Consider the following 20,428-nt stretch of genomic DNA (forward strand, 5'->3'; position numbering starts at 1 on the left):
CAATATTTTTTTTATGAGGCTTGTGCCCTTAATGCGCTTGACACATTTTACTCCAACAGACTTTTCATTAAGGGCTCACGCACACAAACGTATTTTTTGTCCATGTCCATTCTGATTTTATTTATTTTTTTGTGGCCAGTATGCAGAACTATTCATTTCAATGGGACTGTAAAAGTTAATAAGTCCGTGTGCATTCCATATCCGTATGTCCGCAAGTCCGTTCCGCGGAAGAATAGAACATGTCCTATTCTTGTCCATTTTGCAGACAAGGACAGGCATTGTCACATGGATGTCATCATTTTTTTTTTGCGGATCGGTGTTTTGAAGACTGCAAAATACATACGGTCGTGTGCATGAGCCCTGAGAGTGCATTCACACTACTGTATTTTTGGTCTCCATCTGATCCGCATTTCTTGCAGATAGGATGTGGACCCATTCATTTCAATGGGTCGGCAAAAAATGCAGACAGCACAGCGTCTGCTGTCCGTATCTGTATGTCCGTTCTGCAGTCCCATAAAAAAAAAATAGAACATGTCCTATTCTTGTCTGTTTTGCGGACAAGGATAGGCATTGTTACAATGGATCCACAAAAAAATAAAAATAAAAAAATTCTAGAAAAAGGCAGACTTTAACCTTTTCCAGACACCAGAGAAGTAGATTGCATGCTATGCAGTAGGGGATACTGATGCACTGACTGTTCAATGATGTATTTTCTAGAATAATCAAGTAAAATATACAAATATTAGACCTAACGCTTGCAATGGATCGTCTACAGCAACTAGCCCAGGCCTGTTATGCACACACTATGCAAAAAATCTTATTTGTACAGTAATGAAGCACACTGTGAAGTATTCTGTGAAAATAAAGGGATCAAATCAAAGAGTGAAAGCTGAGAACCACAGCATTGCATTCCTATAACTCATGCTACTTAGAAATGAAACTGATAACATGAGACCTGGCAGGATAAGAGTTTGATGAAGTACTTGCTCACGGGAGAATCCCAGACATTCAGAGAAAACAGCAGAAGCTCCTTCTCTCCTGGCACTTCCATGTGTTTTGACTTTGGGGGACTTGTTCTGCTGAGGCCAAAAAAGCTTTCTGCATTGTATTTTAAGTGCTGCTTTATCAGTCCAAAGGTTGGGTGAAACGCAGCACCTAGATATTGGGCACTGGGTACAAAACAGTAGCACTCTACATTTAATTGAACCCTTAAAAAAAATATGTTGAAATACAGAATATAGGAATTTAGTCATCAGAAATAGTCCATATTCTGCTAAAAGTGACAAAAAATAAGATATTTATCTACAGACCATTGGTAGATCCAGCTAATCTTGGTGAGATCTGCTGATACTGATATATGTTGTGGTCATACACATCATATTGACAGCAGAAAGCAGATACTACTAAAATAAGCTGGGGTCCAACACCTGGCACCTCCACCAATCTGCTGTCTCGGGCTATACACTGAATGCAATACTCTGTCCACTATGTAGTTCCCGGAGTCGGCATGATGCAGTTTTGTGCCAGGGCGGACTGGGAACTTAAAATAGCCCTGGAAAAAAACATCTAAAAGTGATACCTTGGTGTAGAGGGCTGAAAATTGACAAAAGGTGGGGTAACATACTCGAGCAGAATACTATCCCAGCAGAACCAAATACCACAGTACAGCAGAATATATTTCCCCAAAAGCTGTCCCTCTGTGTTAGCCATCAATAGCTGCCATTATCTGTTCTTCTGCAGTTGTCTTGGATTAAGATATGGAGCAGGGGCTTAGGAGATGAGATGTGGGCCACAGCAGTTGAATTTAGAGGTCATGTGCAGTCGCTGATGGGGTACATGAGTTTCTGACTCTCACAGTGTTAATTACCGCTGAGAGCTCAATATCTAACGGGACAGTGGAAGAGAATAGGGCTTGGGAGGCCCCTTGGGCATCGGCCTAACTGGAAATTTCCCTGTAAGGTCTATGGCCAATCCACCCATGTTTAGCACCCATTCACTTGGTGAGTCTTGATCTGTCCACTGTTCTGCCCACACCAGCTGATATTGATGACCTATCCGGAGGATTGGATATCTATGTACCGAAAAACCTCTTTAATGGTGCCCAAGTACATTACATAAACATCAGATGAACATACTGATTTAATCAGGACTGACCATCTATTGTTTATTAAGGTGAATCAATTTCTCTCTAGACGGTCGATGTTGGAGAAAAAAAGCATCGGGCATATTGGATTTCAACATGTCGTTTCATCTCACACCACCAGAGGCAGCAACTTACTCCTCCTTCACGATTCAGAATACATACATGCTTGGCTGCGCATAGCATGCATGTGTATGGGGAGTTAGGAGGAATAGCTTTTGGCCAAAGTAGTGTTCGGATAATAGCTGTCTAAGGTGTATGCCCCCCATTAAAAAAATAAATAAAACTGTTTACTGAGACAATGCAAATATTGCTTATTTTGGAGTTGCCATGGTATCAACAGATTAATATTGGGGTTGCCATGGTATCATCAAGAGATTATCTTTTCTTGGAATAGACATTTAGTCATGTGACCTCCACTCTTATGTAACTGTTCTCATGAGAATAGGTCACATGACAAGATGCCCATGCACCAAAGTCTTTTAATGCTGCTATGGTAACAGACCAAGAATATTGTGAAAAAATATGCTGCAGTAGTTAGAGGAAGGATTGTTTCAGTTTATACATTAAAGGGGTTCTCCAGGGTACAGATATGAATGATCTATCTTCAGGATAGGCCAGTTATATCAGACCGATGGGGGTCGAACAACAAGCACCAGAACTGATCAGCTGTTTTGGACTGCCACATCGCCAGGAATTATGCGGTTTAAGAAGCTGGAGGCAGACAGCCCTATACACTTCATAGTAACCTTGCTGGGGGACTGCAGCTCAGCTCCATTCAAGTGAATGGGAGCTGAGCTTTAGTATGCCGGCAGCAGAAACCATAGTATTCTGCTTACGCTCTGTTTACTGTCAGCTTGCGGAGCTGAAGCAGCCTGAAACAGCTGATTCTAAGGGTGACACGTGTTAGACCCCCATCAATTGGATACTGATAACCTATCCTGAGGATAGGTCATTCATTTCTTTAGCCCGGAGAACCCCTTTAAAAAAGAAAAGGCATAGATTTTACGTCAATGACTGAAACTTCAATGTCAATCATAATATGAAAACATTTACTCACCCGATTCTGGTGTCCTGACAATTGTACTATCAATGTAGCCCGGTTCACTCGTAACAGCGGAAACCTCAAATAAGTAAGTTGTATATGGTCTAAGTTGTCCTACAATATATGTAATTGGTTCATTCCAGATGGCATTAAATGTCTGAGAGGTTATAGTCTGGGCTATAAGAGAAGCTGTAGTTGTCGACTGGCCACGAGTTGATGAAGGGCTAGATGTGCTCCATAAAAATGATTCGCTTTTGTCCTATAAAGAAAAATGTATACATATATAAACATGCATATATTAATTCAACATTCATAATGATACATTCTGCAAATAAAGACTAATGCAAAAAAAATCAACATTTTAAGCCAAGCTAGGAACACTCTAGGCACAAATGAAAATACAAACTTTTACATTATAAAAACTTAGCATCCTCTGCTATTTACCTTTACTGTATATTTCCTAAGTCTTAGGGTCCATGCACACGACCGTATGTATTTTGCGGTCCGCAAAACACGGATCCACAAAAAATACGGACGATGTTCGTGTGCATTCCATATTTTGCGGAACGGAACAGCTGGCCCCTAATAGAACAGTCCTATCCTTGTCCGTAATGCGGACAACAATAGGACATGTGTACACGGAGTAACCGTTTTTTTTTTTGCAGACCTATTGAAATGAATCCATCCGCATACGGTACGCAGAAAAAAAGGGAACGGACATGGAAAGAATATACGTTTGTGGGTATGAGCCCTTAGAATCAAGTAACTGCTATCTTTATGGCACAAATTTTCCACACCAGTAATTTTGTCTGTCATACGCTAATTAACCTCCCTATGTCAACTTTTGCTAAGGCCTGTTTCTAGCTAAATAAAATATAATGGCAAAACCGCTAACCACACGACAAGCATGTTAAAAACCATGCATGCTTGTGCCTACACGTCTGCAGTATTGATGGAGACAAAGGCCAGATTTGAGGTCAAAATGTCTAGCTCGCTGCTTCAGCAATAATCTAACAAAGGCAGCTGGAAACAATATATCACTAGCCCAAACAGAAGAAAATAGATATTTATGCTAATCTTAATGTTTTCCAAGGCCCGTTATCATTGGTTTCCTATTAGTGTCCTTAGGTAGTCATCATTGTACAGTGCTTGCAAATATTAGCTATACTGAGCCCCAAATGGATCATAACAGCTCTGCTCCATTAGTATGTGAGTTCAGATTTGTTGTTATGCAGCTAGTCCAGTAGGGGGCAGCAGGGGATCACTGTAACTGCACCATTGTGGTCTATTAAACTTGGGAGTCAGGTAGAGCTCCATGAACCTAATTATTTAGTTTAGAATATTGGAGACAGCACTTACAGTGCATTCTGGCAATGCTCCATTCAAAATGTCTTCTACTTTCACAGTGGTGTCCTTGACTACTGCTCCAGTCCTTGCATGTTTAACGCTTATCTTGAAGCTGGTAATTTTTCCATGCGGCTGTGTTGGTAAAAACCAAGTAAGATTCACCGCTGATGAGTTAAGAGCTTCCACAGTCAAATTTACAACTTTTCCTGGAGCTGTAACAAGAAAAGTCACATTTATATTAAAACGATTCAATGTGGAACATAAACAGGAAAAAGTATATAAAAGTATAAAAAAATATATAATACACAAATTAACTTACAATGCCATTTATCATTCTATTCATTGCTCTCAAAGAATGGACTGATACAATGTAAAATAAGAGACACTGGGGCAGATAAATCCAAATTTGTAATCACTGTAAACTTAGGGGGTAATGTATCAAATGTGCTGCACCAGAAAAGTGGAGTGAATTTGCATGTTTTGTCAGTGGAGCAGGCATTTGCACCAAATTTGTTTTATTTACACCCTGTATAGTGTGTTTTGTGTTATACCTAGCAGTTTACATTTACTAAACTCAAACACTCGGAAAAAAAATGTTAATACATTATCCCTTAAGACAAACCAGTCCAGAAATGTAGAAGATTTATCACAGCGGCTGATGCTGGATGATAAACGGGTTGCATCTTTACAGTGTCTAGGCTACGATTATACTACCTATTAGCTTACTTAGCTCCAAAACTGTGTGCCCAAATTTTGGCAAAATTTTTAAGCACATTGTTTTATATTAAGTCAGGCCCCTTTTTTAAAAGCTGTGCTCATGTCAAATGAGCCCAAAAAAATACCAAAAATCATTAAAGGGGTTATCCCACAAATTAAAAAATATAAATATTTGGAGTGATGCACACTCCAAGTCAGCACCAGAGACTCCAGTAATAAACAGCACTATGGTATGCAATGCTTTTTGCTTTTACACTGTCTAGAAAGAAATATGGCTGTATTTTTCTATGAATTTAGAAGTAGGGACAAAGGAGTGGAAGGCTTCTGGACTGCTCCATCTGCTTCTCTATGAGATCATCACTGAGAGGAGAAAGAGAGCAGCTAGCCTACCATGTTAGCCCACCACTAAATGCAGAAAAAACAGCAGGAGATGTGATCAGAGAGGAAAATATAATATAGGTAAAAACTAAACAATACTTTTATTTCCTGCACATTGCAATAATACTTTATTTGAAATGACCTGTTCATTGCTTAGAAATACTTTTTGTGGAATAACCCCTTTAAGAAATTTGGTGGAAAGCATGTACCCCGGTTTTTTGGTGCAAATTGCACCAGAATTCTCGCACATTTTGATCAGTACATTTTCTCCATTATCTCAAGCTTTTTAGCTGTCCACTTCTATTAAAGAGTTAACATTCCTGTCCGAACTACTACTTCTTGTAAGGTGTTGAAAGGGAAGGGGGGGTGTCATAAAAAAAATATATATAGGGGGAATTTATCATTTGCGGCTGAAAAAAAAAACCTCACACAATTTGGCCCAAAAATTAGCAATTTTATGCCCTCATGCCACTTTTGAAAAGCTGCTGTAAAATTGGTCTTGTAACTATATTAATTAGATGTACCCCGATTTATCAACCACAACTTTTAAAGGGGTTTTCTGAGAAAACAACAGTATCTGATCAGTAAGGGTCTGACACCCTGGACCCCCGCCGATCGGCTGATTGAGAAGGCAATGGTGCTCGCAATAGCGCTGCAGCCTTCTCGCAGCTTACTAAGCACAACGCAGTACATTGTAGCGGCTGTGCTTGGTATCACAGCTCAACCACATTCACTTCAATGGGGATGAGCTTGGCGTAGGATAAACTGTGAGAAGACTACAGTGCTACTGTGAGTGTTGGTGAATTCTCAAACAGCTGATTGGCAGGGGTTCCAGGCGTCGAACCCCCACTGATTATATACTGATGGCCTATCTAGAGGAGTATAAGCCCCTTTAAATCATCAAAAAAGTTACAAATCTCTAGATAAAGAGTTATGTTTAAAAAAAAAAAAAACTTCAGTGCAAATCATGTCTACAAAGACTCAAAGCAAAACTAACTCCAAAGATTCCCTTCGTGATTAATCTCCGCTGTATTTCTCATTATAGCTGTCTAACAGGTGTAACCCAGCTTTCCTTGACCCCTGAAATACATTCATAACGTCACAATTCCAAATAACTCTGCATAATTACTTGATATCCAAGAAGGAAATGCTCTATAATAACAGCCATAATAACAGCTTTATAGTGTAGAGATGTTAGGATCTTCCATCCACAGCAATATTTTATATGTGAATTAGATATATATTCAGGAGGCCTCAGTCATGTCCACATTTTTCACTAGGTGTGGAAATAAGGCATTTCCATGAGCTTATGTTATAACTTCAAATTGGCTGAAGCTACAGAACATCGGTTTAGTTGCGAGTAGCAAATGTTATGACAGAACAGGAGACGATGTGTGATCACTATGATGTGTTATTGTAGGCAGTATAAATACAGGAGATATGTTTGTGGTGGGTGCTGAAGAGAACCCAAACAGGAGCTGTCAGCTCTCCTGACGCGTTTTAGCAAAACCTTGTATTTGCCTCGTATAACAGTTATTCGATTTCTGATGTTACTCAATATTTCTCCTGGAAATTTATAAATAAATTGACTACTGGATGTTACCAGTTGAGGGTGTCTCCCTGCTCAGTCTGACACTGTGAAATTTGTACTGTTGGTGTCAGGCTGTGTAGGGAATGGCAATACTTAGTTGTCAATTTATTCATAAATATTCGGCAGGAACAACAGAGGAATTGCACAATGCAGACTTATGCGACATTGTTTTAGCATGAGGAGAGGAGACAGGTCCTTTTTGAATATGAAAATAAACAAGGTGAATACAGAACTGACAGTAATCCCTGCTACTTTTACTCTTGAAGGATAAAATGTAAATTTTGATTTGTAGAAGCATGATTTGAGTTTTAAAGTAGTTCTGCACTAATATAAATATATGTTAATGTGTCAGCTCATCAAGTTTTAAGACACAGTAATATATGGTGTGCTAAAATTCATCACCTGCAAATAGCATTGGCTGCAGGTTAGTCCTTGTGAGAAGCTGCTCGGAGGAGCCTAGACAAGCCTCCATTGAGGCAATCTCCTTCATCTGGCAGCTCACAAGGACAGATTTGTAGCCTTTCAGAGGAAAGAAGGATTCTAAAGGGAACCTGTCACATTCAATATGGTGTTTGAGCTGAAGACAGCATGTTATAGAGAAGGAGTAGATTTGTATAGTTTTATGAGAAAAGATTCATTCCAATTGTATTTCATTAATTGAAATTCCTGCTTATTCTGGGGTTGATGTCAAGGAGGAGGCCCTATCAGTGATTGACAGCTATCTCTGTTTGCACAGTCATAGAGGTAAGGCTGTCAATCATTGATAGGGCCATCTGCTTGATTTCACAGCCCAGAAAAGGCAGTAATTTAATTGAATAAATTACAAGTTCTGCAGAATCTTTTACCATAAAGCTACATACAAATCTTCTCACCTCCTTCTGCTCTATAACATGGTGCCTCTAGCATACATTGAAGTTTCATGGTGACATGTTCCCTTTAACACAATATATATATTAGCCATGGGTGTAACTATAACATAGGTAGTAGACAGACATGTTTTGCATTGGGCCCCAACAGCTTCAGGATACCCCTCTAGTGTTAGCACTTGGTCTCCTATGATCTCATGTTAGTATGAAACCCCTGTAATGTAAGGACACTAACCATACTGGTAGATACCTTCAGAAATACCAACTTTCTTCTTCAATATCGCCAATACAGTTTTGCCATTTCTCTATAATTCAGGGGTGAATTTAGGAGTTGGGGCAGCAAAATGCTTATTGTCAAACTAGCCTACTGTGGTACAGAAGAAACCTCTGTTTGTTGTTGGTTTGAGTAATGGGGTCTACCTTGTGCTTGAAATTTACCCAGTTACTGTGTTTGGGCAGTTGATATGCCACTGACTTGCATTTGAATCTAGCTTGCTATGCCTGGTTGAGAAGGGTGGAGTGCTGATTGTATTTATATTCAAGCCTCACCTCAGTCTGGTGGTTGGGTATAGTGTTTGCCGTGTGCATTTCCTCCCAGATTCTGTTACTATGTTCTTTTCTTTTAGTTTAGTGTGTATTCTGTGGTTTCTAGTATTTGTAATTCCACTGAGTCTAGTGCGTTTTCTATGTATTATAGAATTTATTGGGAATTTCTTTGTTGCTGTGCTGTGCATGGTTCTGGTTATTGCTGGTTTGAATTCACATAAAGTCAGCTCAGTATTGCTTCATTTCTGTTCGCTGTCATTCATCCGCCATCTGCCTGCATGTCATACTCTACATGTGTAATCCCCTCCATTGCTGGATCAGCTTCTCCTTCCATGACGCTGATGATTCAATTAATCCACCAATGCGTTTAAGTGTCTTGTTTTGTGTCACAAAACCATATTCAGCTCTACTGTAAGTGTGGCAGGCGCAGCACTATGAAGTGCCTTTTTTGCTGTGGCATTAGAAGAATTTTGGTAACTCTGACTTTTAGTCTAACCAGACTGTCTATTACTCTGTAATTCCTCTAGCGTCGTTCTATGGAAATAGTAGGTTTAAAGAGCACAACAAATGCTTGAAAAAACTTCTTTATTAACTTCAACTTTTCTTCATATAACACTGCCACCTCTGCAGCAGATAGTCCATGTACAAAACACGTGTTGAAAAGATATCACAAAATGGCGGTATGCATAAGATGGTGGTCCAACTGTTCAATCTTGTCATTCAACATAAAATGGTGGATATATTTCTCTCTTGAGTAGCTGTACTCTCACTTTAAGTTATTTAAGCACTTTATGATCTCTCTAAGAGGTATATCTGAGGTCTAACTAATAATTCTACTTGCTGAATTTGGTCACAATTTCCAGTATGCAGTTAGCAGTAACTATTTGCAGATTGGTTGATTATGATCTGGTATGGTTGTATGCAATTTGGATTACAATATGGAATTTGAATTTGGATTGTGAACTTTGTAGTTTGAAATTGTATGGTATTTGGTGGAACTGTAAGTAAACACACATATAACTGGTTCAGTATGCAGTTCTAATCACAATACTAACAATACGAACATTATATAATTGTTCTAAATACCTATTTTGGCCTCTCGGCTTCCATAAAACACAGCTCTTAGTGGAGTGAATGTTTGTTCAGCTCCTCTCCTCTGGTGTAATGATTCTAGCAGCTCCTGCTAGGGAGATTTCCCACGCAGGCTATGTGTGAGGCTGGCTGTGATTGGTCAAAACTCCTGCCCAGCAACAACAGTTTAACTCTATGTTTTCGGTTGTTTATGCTGTGTCATTGAGCTTACCTTACATTATATGAATGAATTTTAAAGGCACATTATCTTTTCTGCTTCTGTGAACACAATATATAACAGTTTTATGACATCCAAACATGAAGTCACTGTAAATAACTCTGCTTTTACCTTTAACACACAAACATAGGAACTGTATTAAGGTTATTGGCAGGTTTAGCTGTACAAACATATAAGCTATATTAGCAACCTAGGACAGGTCTTAGCTGAACAGCTACAGTAAGTCCTGATGGTAACATGAGCCACCTTTATCAAATGGGAAAGATGAAATTCAGTTATGTTACAGAGTTATTACAGGTCCAAAATCCAAGTAGTAATCCTCCTATGACAGTGGTTAGAGGAAAGAATGATTCCCTGACCACTACATGACAGTGAAATTGACATAGTTAATCCGTCTGTTAGTTTGGTGGGTGACCTTGAAGAATGAGGAGAGCATCAAATAAAGGGACCTGGCCCTGGTCATGGTCCTGCTGGTGTTGGTGGAGTTCCTGTTGCAGGGATAGGACATGGTCAATCTGTGCCAGCTACAAGCCCAAATGATACACCTTCCTCAGGTGCACGTAGACGACAAAAACTTCAGCATTGTTTTGTAAGCCCGAATACCAGTGTAGGAATGGTAAGGCCAGAACAAGTAGAGGCGATAGTAGATTGGGTAGCTGACAGTGCTTCCAGTTCCTTCACATTGTCTCCCACCCGGTCCTCTGCTGAAAGTGCAGAGTGGGCATCTGTTATTAACCTCACCCCCTTGCAAATCAGCCAAGCAGTCTGAGCCCCAAGTCATGCAGCAGTCTCTTAAGCTTTTTGAAGACTTTGCTGGCTGGGTTTCCGTGGGTCATCCACCTAGCCCTGCCCCAGAAGTGGAAGAGATTGAGTGCAAGATGTGGACATGGGAGGACCAACGCAGCATGTCTCTGATGATGACGAAACACAGGCGCCAACTGCTGTGGCTTTCTGCAGTGTGCAGACCGGCAAGGAGGGCAGGGGTGAAGAGTGGGTGGAAGATGATGTAGAGGATGATGAGGTCCTAGACCCCACATGGAATCATGTTCATGCGAGTAACGTGTGCAGTTTGGAGGAAGAGGTGATGATCACACAGTGCCAGCCGCACAGCAAAAGAGGGAGCAGGGTGCAAAAGCAGAGTGGCTATCCCCTAGCCAGTATGCCTTCTACTGCCCACCACACCCAGGGACTGAGCACACCAAAGCCAGCTCAAAGGAGTTCTCTGGCATAGCAGTTCTTCAGACAATATGCTGACGACAAGACGCAAGTGGTTTGCATGCTGTGCAATCAGAGCCTAAAGCGAGGCATAAATGTTCTAAACCTGAGCACCACCTGCATGACCAGGCATCTAAATGCAAAGCACAAGCTGCAGTGAAGTAAACACCTCAAAAACCACAAAAGATCTCAGGCTCCTCCTGCTCCCTCTTCTGCTACAGTTTCGGACTTTTACTCCCCCTCAGGAGCGGCAGTGGCACCTGCCACCCAACAAACAGAGAATGTGGCAGCAACACCACCACGTCCATCACATTTCCACTGTTTCAGGTCAGTCATTCACAAGTGGCTTGGAGGGTGGGTTCCTGCAACAAAAGAGGCCAGGTACACAATTGTTCAGCCAGGGCACAGTTCTGAAAGATGTGGAGGAGGATGATGATGAGGAGGAGGAACCGTGTTCATAGCAAGGTGGCACCAAAAGCAGCTCATGGGCATTACTGGAGCGTAGCTGGGGGGATACAGAGGACACAGACGATACACCTCCCACAGAGGACAGCTTGTCGTTGCCTCTGGGCAGCCTGGCACTCATGAGCGACTACATGCTGCAGTGCCTTCGCAACAAACGCATTCTAACCAGTGCTGATTACTGGGTGGCCACCCTGCTGGATCCCTGCTACAAGGACAACGTGCTATCCTTAATTCCGTCACTGTAAATTGATAGGAAGATGTGCGAGTAAAAGCATATGCTGGTAGATGCGCTGCTGATGGCATTCCCACCTGACAGCAGGGGCTCAGTGGAAGCACAAGGTGAAGGCAGTGGAGGAGGAAGAAGTCACCAATGCAGCTGGGGCACCGCCAACATCTCAGAATGGAGGGTTAGCATGGCCAAAATGTGGAAAAGCTTTGTCAGCACGCCACAACAACCAGCACCACCAGCTGATATGGAACGTCTTAGCAGAAGGGAGCATTTCAGAAACATGGTGGAACAGTACGTGTGCACACGCCTACACGTACTGACTGATGGGTCTGCCCCATTCAACTTCTAGGGTCTCCAAATTGGGCACATGGCCTTAGTTCGCCTTTTACGCATTGGACGTGCTGGCCTGCCCTGCGGCCAGTGTATTTTCTGAACGTGTGTTTAGCATGGCCGGGGGGGTAATCACAGACAAGCGTAGTCGCCTGTCCACAGTCAATGTGGACAAGCTCACGTTCATTAAAATGAACCAGTAGTGGATGCCACAGGACTTGTCCGTACCTTGTGTTGAGTAGACAAGTATACTGGCCGCACACAGCCATTGTTATACTCCAGCTCACTTTCTCTTTGCATTCTCTTTTCTATTTCCCAATGTTTTGGGATCTTCCCAAATTTATAAAAAAAAAAAAAAACTGTGTTGGCTACCTCCTCCTACACCACCATATCCACCGCCTCTTCAACCTCCTACTCCACTTTGACCTCCGCCTCCTAGTTCAAGATTTTTTTTTTTTTTTTTTATATATTCTATGTTATTCTAAGTAATTTCCCTATTCACATTTGTTTGCAGGGCAATTGCCCTGCTCTTACCTTCCTTTTGCAGCCCTCTAGCCCTTACTATGTCTATTTTACAGGCATTTTAGTGCTCCAAAGTTTGGGTCCCCATTAACTTCAATGGGGTTTGGGGTCAGCTGAACCCAGCGAACCCGAACTTCAAGGTGTATGCTCATCCCTACTGAGAAACCAATGTCACATTGCAATGACCAGGTTTCCTTGCCTACTAAACCAGTCACCCACCTGCTACTATTATGACAATTATTCCTGGACGTGATTATTCACCACACAGAGTTTAGAGGAAAGGACATGTATGTAATATTGTAAAGGTGGGGCACTGTAACTGCAGCCGGCAGTAACATAAGGCAAGTTAGCAATAGGTTATTGTGGCTGGCACTGATATAGGGGCAATGTGGCTGGAATTGATATGGGCAAAGTCATTGACACTGATATGAGGGCTTTGTGGCTGTTCATATTTGGTACCCTACAGCAGGCACTGTCATTGATATTCTACAACTGTTGTGTGGACCCTGTTGTTGACTTAATTGTGTTAGTCTTGTGACAGTCAGTGTTAAGAGGGAATATGGCTAGCACTCTTATGAGGGTCCACAGGCTGGTATCATGAACAGTAACTGAAACTGTTACTGTATGTGAAGACTGTGACTGGTAGTTATATGGTGGCACAGTACTCCCATTATTATGGCCAGCACTAATTGCTATTCTAATACTGAGAACAGTCTGGCATCAAAAGTAACCAACCTGGCTGCAGTATCTTTATACTGTGTTGTGATGGGCCTTTGGTAATAAGCCTGGAAATGTAGGGCCTGGCGTACATGAAAGGTTTTTGTCATTCAAATATGTAGGCTTCACTATGGAGGTAAAGCTTCAGCACAAAGCAATACACTAAGTTACAAGCAATCATTTGAACTATAGCTGTCACTCAAAACAAATCAGTAGTGCCTCAGAATGTCTTTGCATACCCCAGGCCTTTGACAACCAGTTGTTACCATTCCCCTTGTCTATACAATGTCTCCCTGCACAGACTGATATGGTCAGTGAATCAATTTATTTCCAGGAGAAACAGAGGAACTACACTGTACAGAGTTCAAAGAAAAGATACAACAACAACAATGAAACATTTGTAAAGCGCTTTTCTCCCATAGGACTCAAAGCGCAAAGATACTCCAGACAGAGTTCAGAATTGTCTGAGCAGTATAGTATTCTCTTGATACATTTTCAGCCTGATAATACCCTGCCAAGCATCTGTGTAGACCTGGTATTTGCCCACTATACAGACACTGTAAAATTGTACGATTGGTTACTAAATATGGGTTCTTGTGTAGTGGAAGCATACAGTTGTCCCTAAGAAATGAGTACACGTCTGTCCCTTATTGTATGACTAGGTGTTTCTATGTTCAATTTTCTTCAAGTGTTGATTATGTGGTTTACTTATTTAAGGGAGTGGGGACGTAAAATTCACTTTGTCATATGTTGTGTGCTATCTCTCCATCCCCCACCCCACAAGATTTTAGTTCTATATTTGCTCCATCTTTGGAGTTTTCCGCGTTTATTTCACAAAAAAGTATAATTGCTCCTCAAATAAAAACATTAAAAATTTTACTAAATCAATCATTTCACACATAATTTATCAAGCTATAATACTCAAATGGGCATTATACATAGGGAATAGTGTTGGTCGAGCACCAAAGTGCTCGGGTGCTCGGATGCTCGAGTAGAACACCTCGGGATGCTGGGGTGTTCTACCGAGCACCCGAGCACAGTGGAAGTCAATGGGAACACCCGAGCATTAAACCAGGCACCCCCTGCTCTGAAGAGGGGAGGGTGTCTGGTTCATAGGAAAATGTCAGAAATTGATGGAAACACCACTGAAATGGTTCGGGAACAGCATGGGGAGGATGTCTGGATGCATCTCAGACTCCCAGGTCACTGCTGGGAACGATGTTGTCCACTTTTACAGACTGATAATAATACGCACTAAACCGAAGATAAAATCGATTTTAGAGAAAAAATTGGTAGGAAACATTCTTTCCTGTATATTTACTTGTATATAAAGTGCAAGTGCTGCCAAAAATTACAAGGAAGAGGCGCTCCGATACAACCTGTATATCACATAAAGGAGGGCCTCATTCACATTGTGGTACAATTGTTCAGGTAGTGGGACTCCTACACTCATAAAGCTTATGCACTAAGGGAAAGGGCTGCCCAAAATTACAAGGAACTGGCACTCCAATTCAGCTTTTATTACACATAAAGGAGGGCATCATACACACCCTGGAAAAATTATGATTGATGGCCTGCTGGTGACCCTCTAAAACATTAGGGGTGAGAGTCTGCTGCTGAGCTGACCATCTTAAAAAATACTTTGCGCCTGGTCTACCCATTTAATGCCTACCATGAGCTCCCACTCAAAAATTGTGTTTTTATCTGACCCTTGTCTACTTTGACATAATGGTTGGTGTTCTGCTATATACACTAAGCTTGCACACAAATAAAATAACTCTCACAGTAAGTACTGTTTAAATGATACATTAGAGTCTACGACAGTTCTTCAGTAGGTTCGCTACAGGTTTGTTAGTAACATTCTATAAGATACAACTTCAAAGGGGTTTTTAACTTCTTGTAAATTAAACCTAAATGGGTATTCCTATCCTACAAAGTGGTTGCCTATCGCATAGTCCTTCACTTCTTTACAATCCCACTAATCCTGAAAATGAAGAGGGCACAAAGCTGATGTCATACTGTAACCCCATCACATTGTTTCCTTGCACTTCAGTATTCCACTGTGCAGAGGAACTGTGGCAATGAATGGGAGTGTTCAAGAGAATGGAGCCAATTGTAGGTTCTGGTCCAACCACATGGCTGGGAGCTCCACTCTGCAGGTGAGGGGCTGCAACACTGTACAGACAAAATTAGACATTACAGTGTAAAAAAAACTAATCAATTATTCAGACACTAGTACTGTGAGAGGCACCAAGGGGAACATTATTGCCATCTGGAGCAGTATGGATGGCAAATTTGTGCAGATGGGGAGAAAAGGTGGGGAGAGACAAGAAAAAGTGAGGAGCCAAATGAAGAAGAAAGGTGAAAGAGAACAATCAGAGATGGCATCCTCTGTGAGTAGTTGGATTTGACTGTACTGTATTCGCCTATATAGTCTGCATGGTGCCTGGGTTGAGCTTCTTCTTCTCACTTTAAGTTTTGCCATATAGTAGATGATACATTATAAAGCAGGCTTTAATGTGTGTCTTAAATGAATATTAAAAGATAACAACATATAAAGCAGTAGATTCACTGTGTGCAAAACACATCTTACTTAAACAGAAAAGTCTAAAGGTTCCTCTAAATCATAATGATATAATGAAATTCCAACCAACATCTAAAGACCTGTCTATTCAGGGCAAGTCCGTTAGGAGGACATGCTTGTTATTCTAGTGCTGTTGTTGACTACCGGTGTCATAAACTAAGGGCGTTAGTACAGTGAGCAGTGCTTGATTTAGGGATTCAGTGGTATCCCTATTGCTCTTAATCATGAAGGAACCATACAATTATTTATTGTTATTTATTTTATGCGCTTATATAGCGCTACTATATTCAGCAGCGCTTTACAGACATCCCCAATGGGGCTCACAATCTAAGTTCCCTATCAGTATGTCTTTGGAGTGTGGGAGGAAACAATGTATTTTTATATGTGATGGTCAGTATTGCGATGAAGTTAAAACCATAGTCACATAGTAAAGAGGTATGGAGGGAAGCTACCATGGTCCAGGCTACTAGACAGTTTTGCATGGCAATATCTTTAAATGGGTATTCCAAAAACAATAAAACAATGTTCAATGGCCTGCTGATGATTAAAAATGTAAAGATCTTATACTTACCTCACTGATTCTCTGTTGCTGCCACTGTTATGACTGTGCCCGGGTCCCCACTGCCTTCCACTTTCTGCACCTTTTCTCCACGCAGCAGGAAATTGCTTGGAAAGCCGTTGAGCCACTGAATGGCTGAGGAAGTTCATGGCTAAAACCAGTGATTGGCTGAGCAGGCTAATATCATATGAGTGCAGGACAATAGTCCCACAGGCAGCCCGATGCGCACATCATCATAGTAACGTATGATGCTGTGTGCTCCCGTGTGCACGATGTATGCCGCTCCGGGACATATGGCACGCTCATGGACCGTATGTCTCACAGGGCATAAGGTGGTGTGCATGAGCCCTAATGCTGAGCATAGAGTCTAAGAGATTATGCATTATTTACCTCATGCCTGTCACCTGATACAATCACCTGGAATAGTCTCAGATTGACTACAGCGATGTAACAGTAGCAAACATAGTCCAATAACAGACAGAGATTGCCAACAGGAGCAGTACCAAAAGTACCAGGAACAGAAAGAAAACAAAATCCAAAGCAAGCTGCGGTCACAGGCATAGAACCACAAGTGTAAGCAATCCAAAATGCAGAAAAAGTAACAAAATAATGAGCTAGCTACAGTCAAAACCACAAAAGTTGAAACTACAGGTGTAAGCAATCCAAGGGGCAAAGCAATAAACAGGTCAGAGAGAAGTCCAAGAGCCAGCAACAAGAAGCAATCAATAAGTTGTGCTTAAAAGGAGTCTTTTACCTAAAATCCAGGTGAAGGTGAAAGACTCCCTTTAAGGCCTCTTTCACACAGGCGTCGCGTGTGAGGGCCGGATAGGATGTGGGTCCGTCGCGGGAAAATGTGCGATTTTTCTGCTCGAGTGCAAAGCGTTTTAATGCGTTTTGAACGCGCGTTAGAAAAATCGCCATGTTTGGTACCCAGACCCGAACCCGGACTTCTTCACAGAAGTTCGGGTTTTGGTTAGGTGTTGTGTAGATTTTATTATTTTCCCTTATAACATGGTTATAAGGGAAAATAATAGCATTCTTAATAGTAAATTAGAGATGGAGGGGTTAAAAAAATAAATAAAATAATTATACTCACCTTATCCACTTGTTCGCGCAGCCCGGCTTGTCTTCTTTCTTATTCTTTGAAGACCTGGGAGGAAAATGACCTTTGGTGACGTCACTGCGCACATCACATGGTCCATGACATGGTACATCACGATGGTGATGGACCATGTGATGAGCGCAGTGACGTCACCAAAGGTCCTTTTCCTCCCAGGTCAGAAAGAAGGCGAGCCGGGCTGCGTGAACAAGTGGATGAGGTAAGTTTAATTATTTATTTTTTATTTTTTAACCCCTCCATCTCTAATTTACTTAGCATTCTGTATTAAAAATGCTATTATTTTCCCTTATAACCATGTTATAAGCGAAAATAATAAAGATCAGGTCCCCATCTCAATCATCTCCTAGCAACCATGCGTGAAAATCGCACCGCATCCGCACTTGCTTGCGGATGCTTGCGATTTTCACGCAGCACCATTCACTTCTATGGGGCCTGCGTTGCATGAAAAACGCACAATATATAGAGCATGCTGCGATTTTCACGCAACGCACAAGTGATGCATGAAAATCACATCTCATGTGCACAGCCCCATAGAAATGAATGGGTCCGGATTCAGTGCAGGTACAATGCGTTCACCTTACGCATTGCACCCCCGCGGAAAACTTGTCCGTGTGAAAGGGGCCAAAAAGAGACAGACTCAGGCTAATTTGGAAACCAGAGATTAGGAAGTGGTTTTAAATTTTCCGCCCATGACATCATCTTTGTGCACCGGCTGCCCGGGCAAGCAGGCCCCATTGAGTAGATGAGCCCCACTGTGTAGGAGAGCCAGACTAGAATCTGGAGCAGAGGCAGGCAATGTAGAAGAGCTGGCATGGATGCTGGACAGAAGAGTAACACCTAAAAATATGCTCAGAAACAGCCGTTAAATTCCCCTTCTGCTCCACCATAGTGGAAATGAAGCGTCAAACAGTTCTGCAGCTTCTACAGATTTAGCAGGTGTTACTTGTAAAAAATGTGACCACACTGAAAACAACATGAAAAATCCATGCATCGCTTTTCTAATTAGGTTTTTATGTTGCTTTCACCGCACTATGTATATACACCGTAAGTGCCAAGGAAAAGCTGGCTTTCAATGCATGCTTCAATGCTTTGGTAAAACAGCATTAAGACTTGAGGAGTCTTTCAGTTAAAGGGAACCTGTCACCTGGATTTTGGGTATAGAGCTGAGGACATGGGTTGTTAGATGGCCTCTAGCACATCCGCAATACCCAGTCCCCATAGCTCTGTGTGCTTTTATTGTGTAAAAAAAACGATTTGATACATATGCAAATGAACCTGAGATGAGTCCTGTCCCTGACTCATCTCACCTACAGGACTCATCTCAGGTTCATTTGCATATGTATCAAATCGTTATTTTTACACAATAAAAGCACACAGAGCTATGGGGATTGGGTATTGCGGATGTTCTAGCGGCCTTCTAGCAACCCATGTCCTCAGCGCTATACACAAAATCCCGGTGACAGGTTCCCTTTAAAGAAATTATTATCTAGGTTGGGACAAAAGGTAAGCAGTGTTGGAGCCTCCTGACCTGGAGTACCAATGAGAGGTGCAGTTCAAATATCCTTGCACGAGAAATTAGACATTACAAATCAGAGACACGTGCATGTTATACTGCAAGAAACAGGGCTGTTGACTGGCAGCTATAATGCTTATAGGGATGAAAGCCTGGGATTGGGCACCCAGATAGATTGTCCCACCTCTGAATACTACAGAAATCAAATGTTTGCTATGAGCTATGAGTTTTCATCACGGTCCTGGGATTTGATTTGCGGACCCAACAAAAATGCCGATCCCAACTCATACTGGGCAATGTTTCTCTCTTTAGTAAGACACATTCTTATAGTGCAAACTGTTTGATATGCCTTTAAAAACGTAGATATCTCATATTCCTTATCAGTAAAAAAAATAAAAAGATTTGACTGTCAAAGGGAATGCTACAAAGTAGCCAAACCTAATAAATCCTCTCAGGGAAGAAAGGGAGATTGTACAGCTGGCTCGAATCAATCTTAGGAGACAATTCAAGATTTGGGAATTCCAAAGCCACACGGTAAAAATTAATCAGTGTTGGAAGCACAGGGCATTTTTGTGCCATTTTGGGAGTGCATTTTTGCAGCAACTATAGTTGCCAAGTATGAGATAGGAGTGAGAAACAATTTTTACAGATTATACACATTCGGGTCCCAGCCATTTTGTCATTTGAAATAGAAACTGGTGGCATGCTCCATTAGATATTGTATTGTAGAGTCAGTATTATATCCGACCTAGTGCGGTATGTAGCTCAATAATACCGCACATGTACTATAAGGTACAAATGCAAAGGAGACAGCAGAAGACCATGGATAGTAGAAGGATGCCAGTACAAGTTGGTCTCCACTCTCAAATACAAATGCCAAAAAATCATCCTGATCAGTAGTCTGTCTTTATTTAGCCCGAAAAGACATACAGGGAAGATTTATCAAACTGGTGTAAAGTAGATCTGGCTTAGATGCACATAGCAACCAATCAGATTCCACCTTTCATTTTTCACAACTCCTTTGGAAAATGAAATGAGGAATCTGATTGGATGCTATGGGCAACTAAGTCAGTTCCACTTCACACCAGTTTGATAAATCTCTCCCACAGAGTCGAGCAAGATTTTGATCATCAAATGACTGGGTCATCGGATTCGTCAATGACAAATAAAAGGTTACAGGCATGTATACAGGAAAACTGTCACATTGAATATGGTTTCTGAGGTAAAGGCAGCAT

At 41.5% G+C, this 20,428-nt stretch overlaps 1 protein-coding gene across 3 annotated transcripts in view; it reads right to left on the reverse strand.

Moving 5' to 3' along the window:
• Positions 1-20,428, reverse strand: part of PTPRQ (protein tyrosine phosphatase receptor type Q) — a 530,509-nt gene that overhangs the window by 301,570 nt on the left and 208,511 nt on the right. For all 3 annotated transcript variants that reach the window (XM_044280555.1, XM_044280554.1, XM_044280553.1), the window contains exons 23-24: positions 4,545-4,744; positions 3,201-3,444 (exon numbers count right to left, since the gene is read on the reverse strand). In XM_044280555.1, the coding sequence (XP_044136490.1) occupies positions 3,201-3,444; positions 4,545-4,744 (444 nt within the window). The remainder of the gene's footprint in view (positions 1-3,200; positions 3,445-4,544; positions 4,745-20,428) is intronic.

This window comes from Bufo gargarizans, chromosome 2, assembly GCF_014858855.1.
Source record: "Bufo gargarizans isolate SCDJY-AF-19 chromosome 2, ASM1485885v1, whole genome shotgun sequence".
Lineage (NCBI taxonomy): Eukaryota > Metazoa > Chordata > Amphibia > Anura > Bufonidae > Bufo > Bufo gargarizans.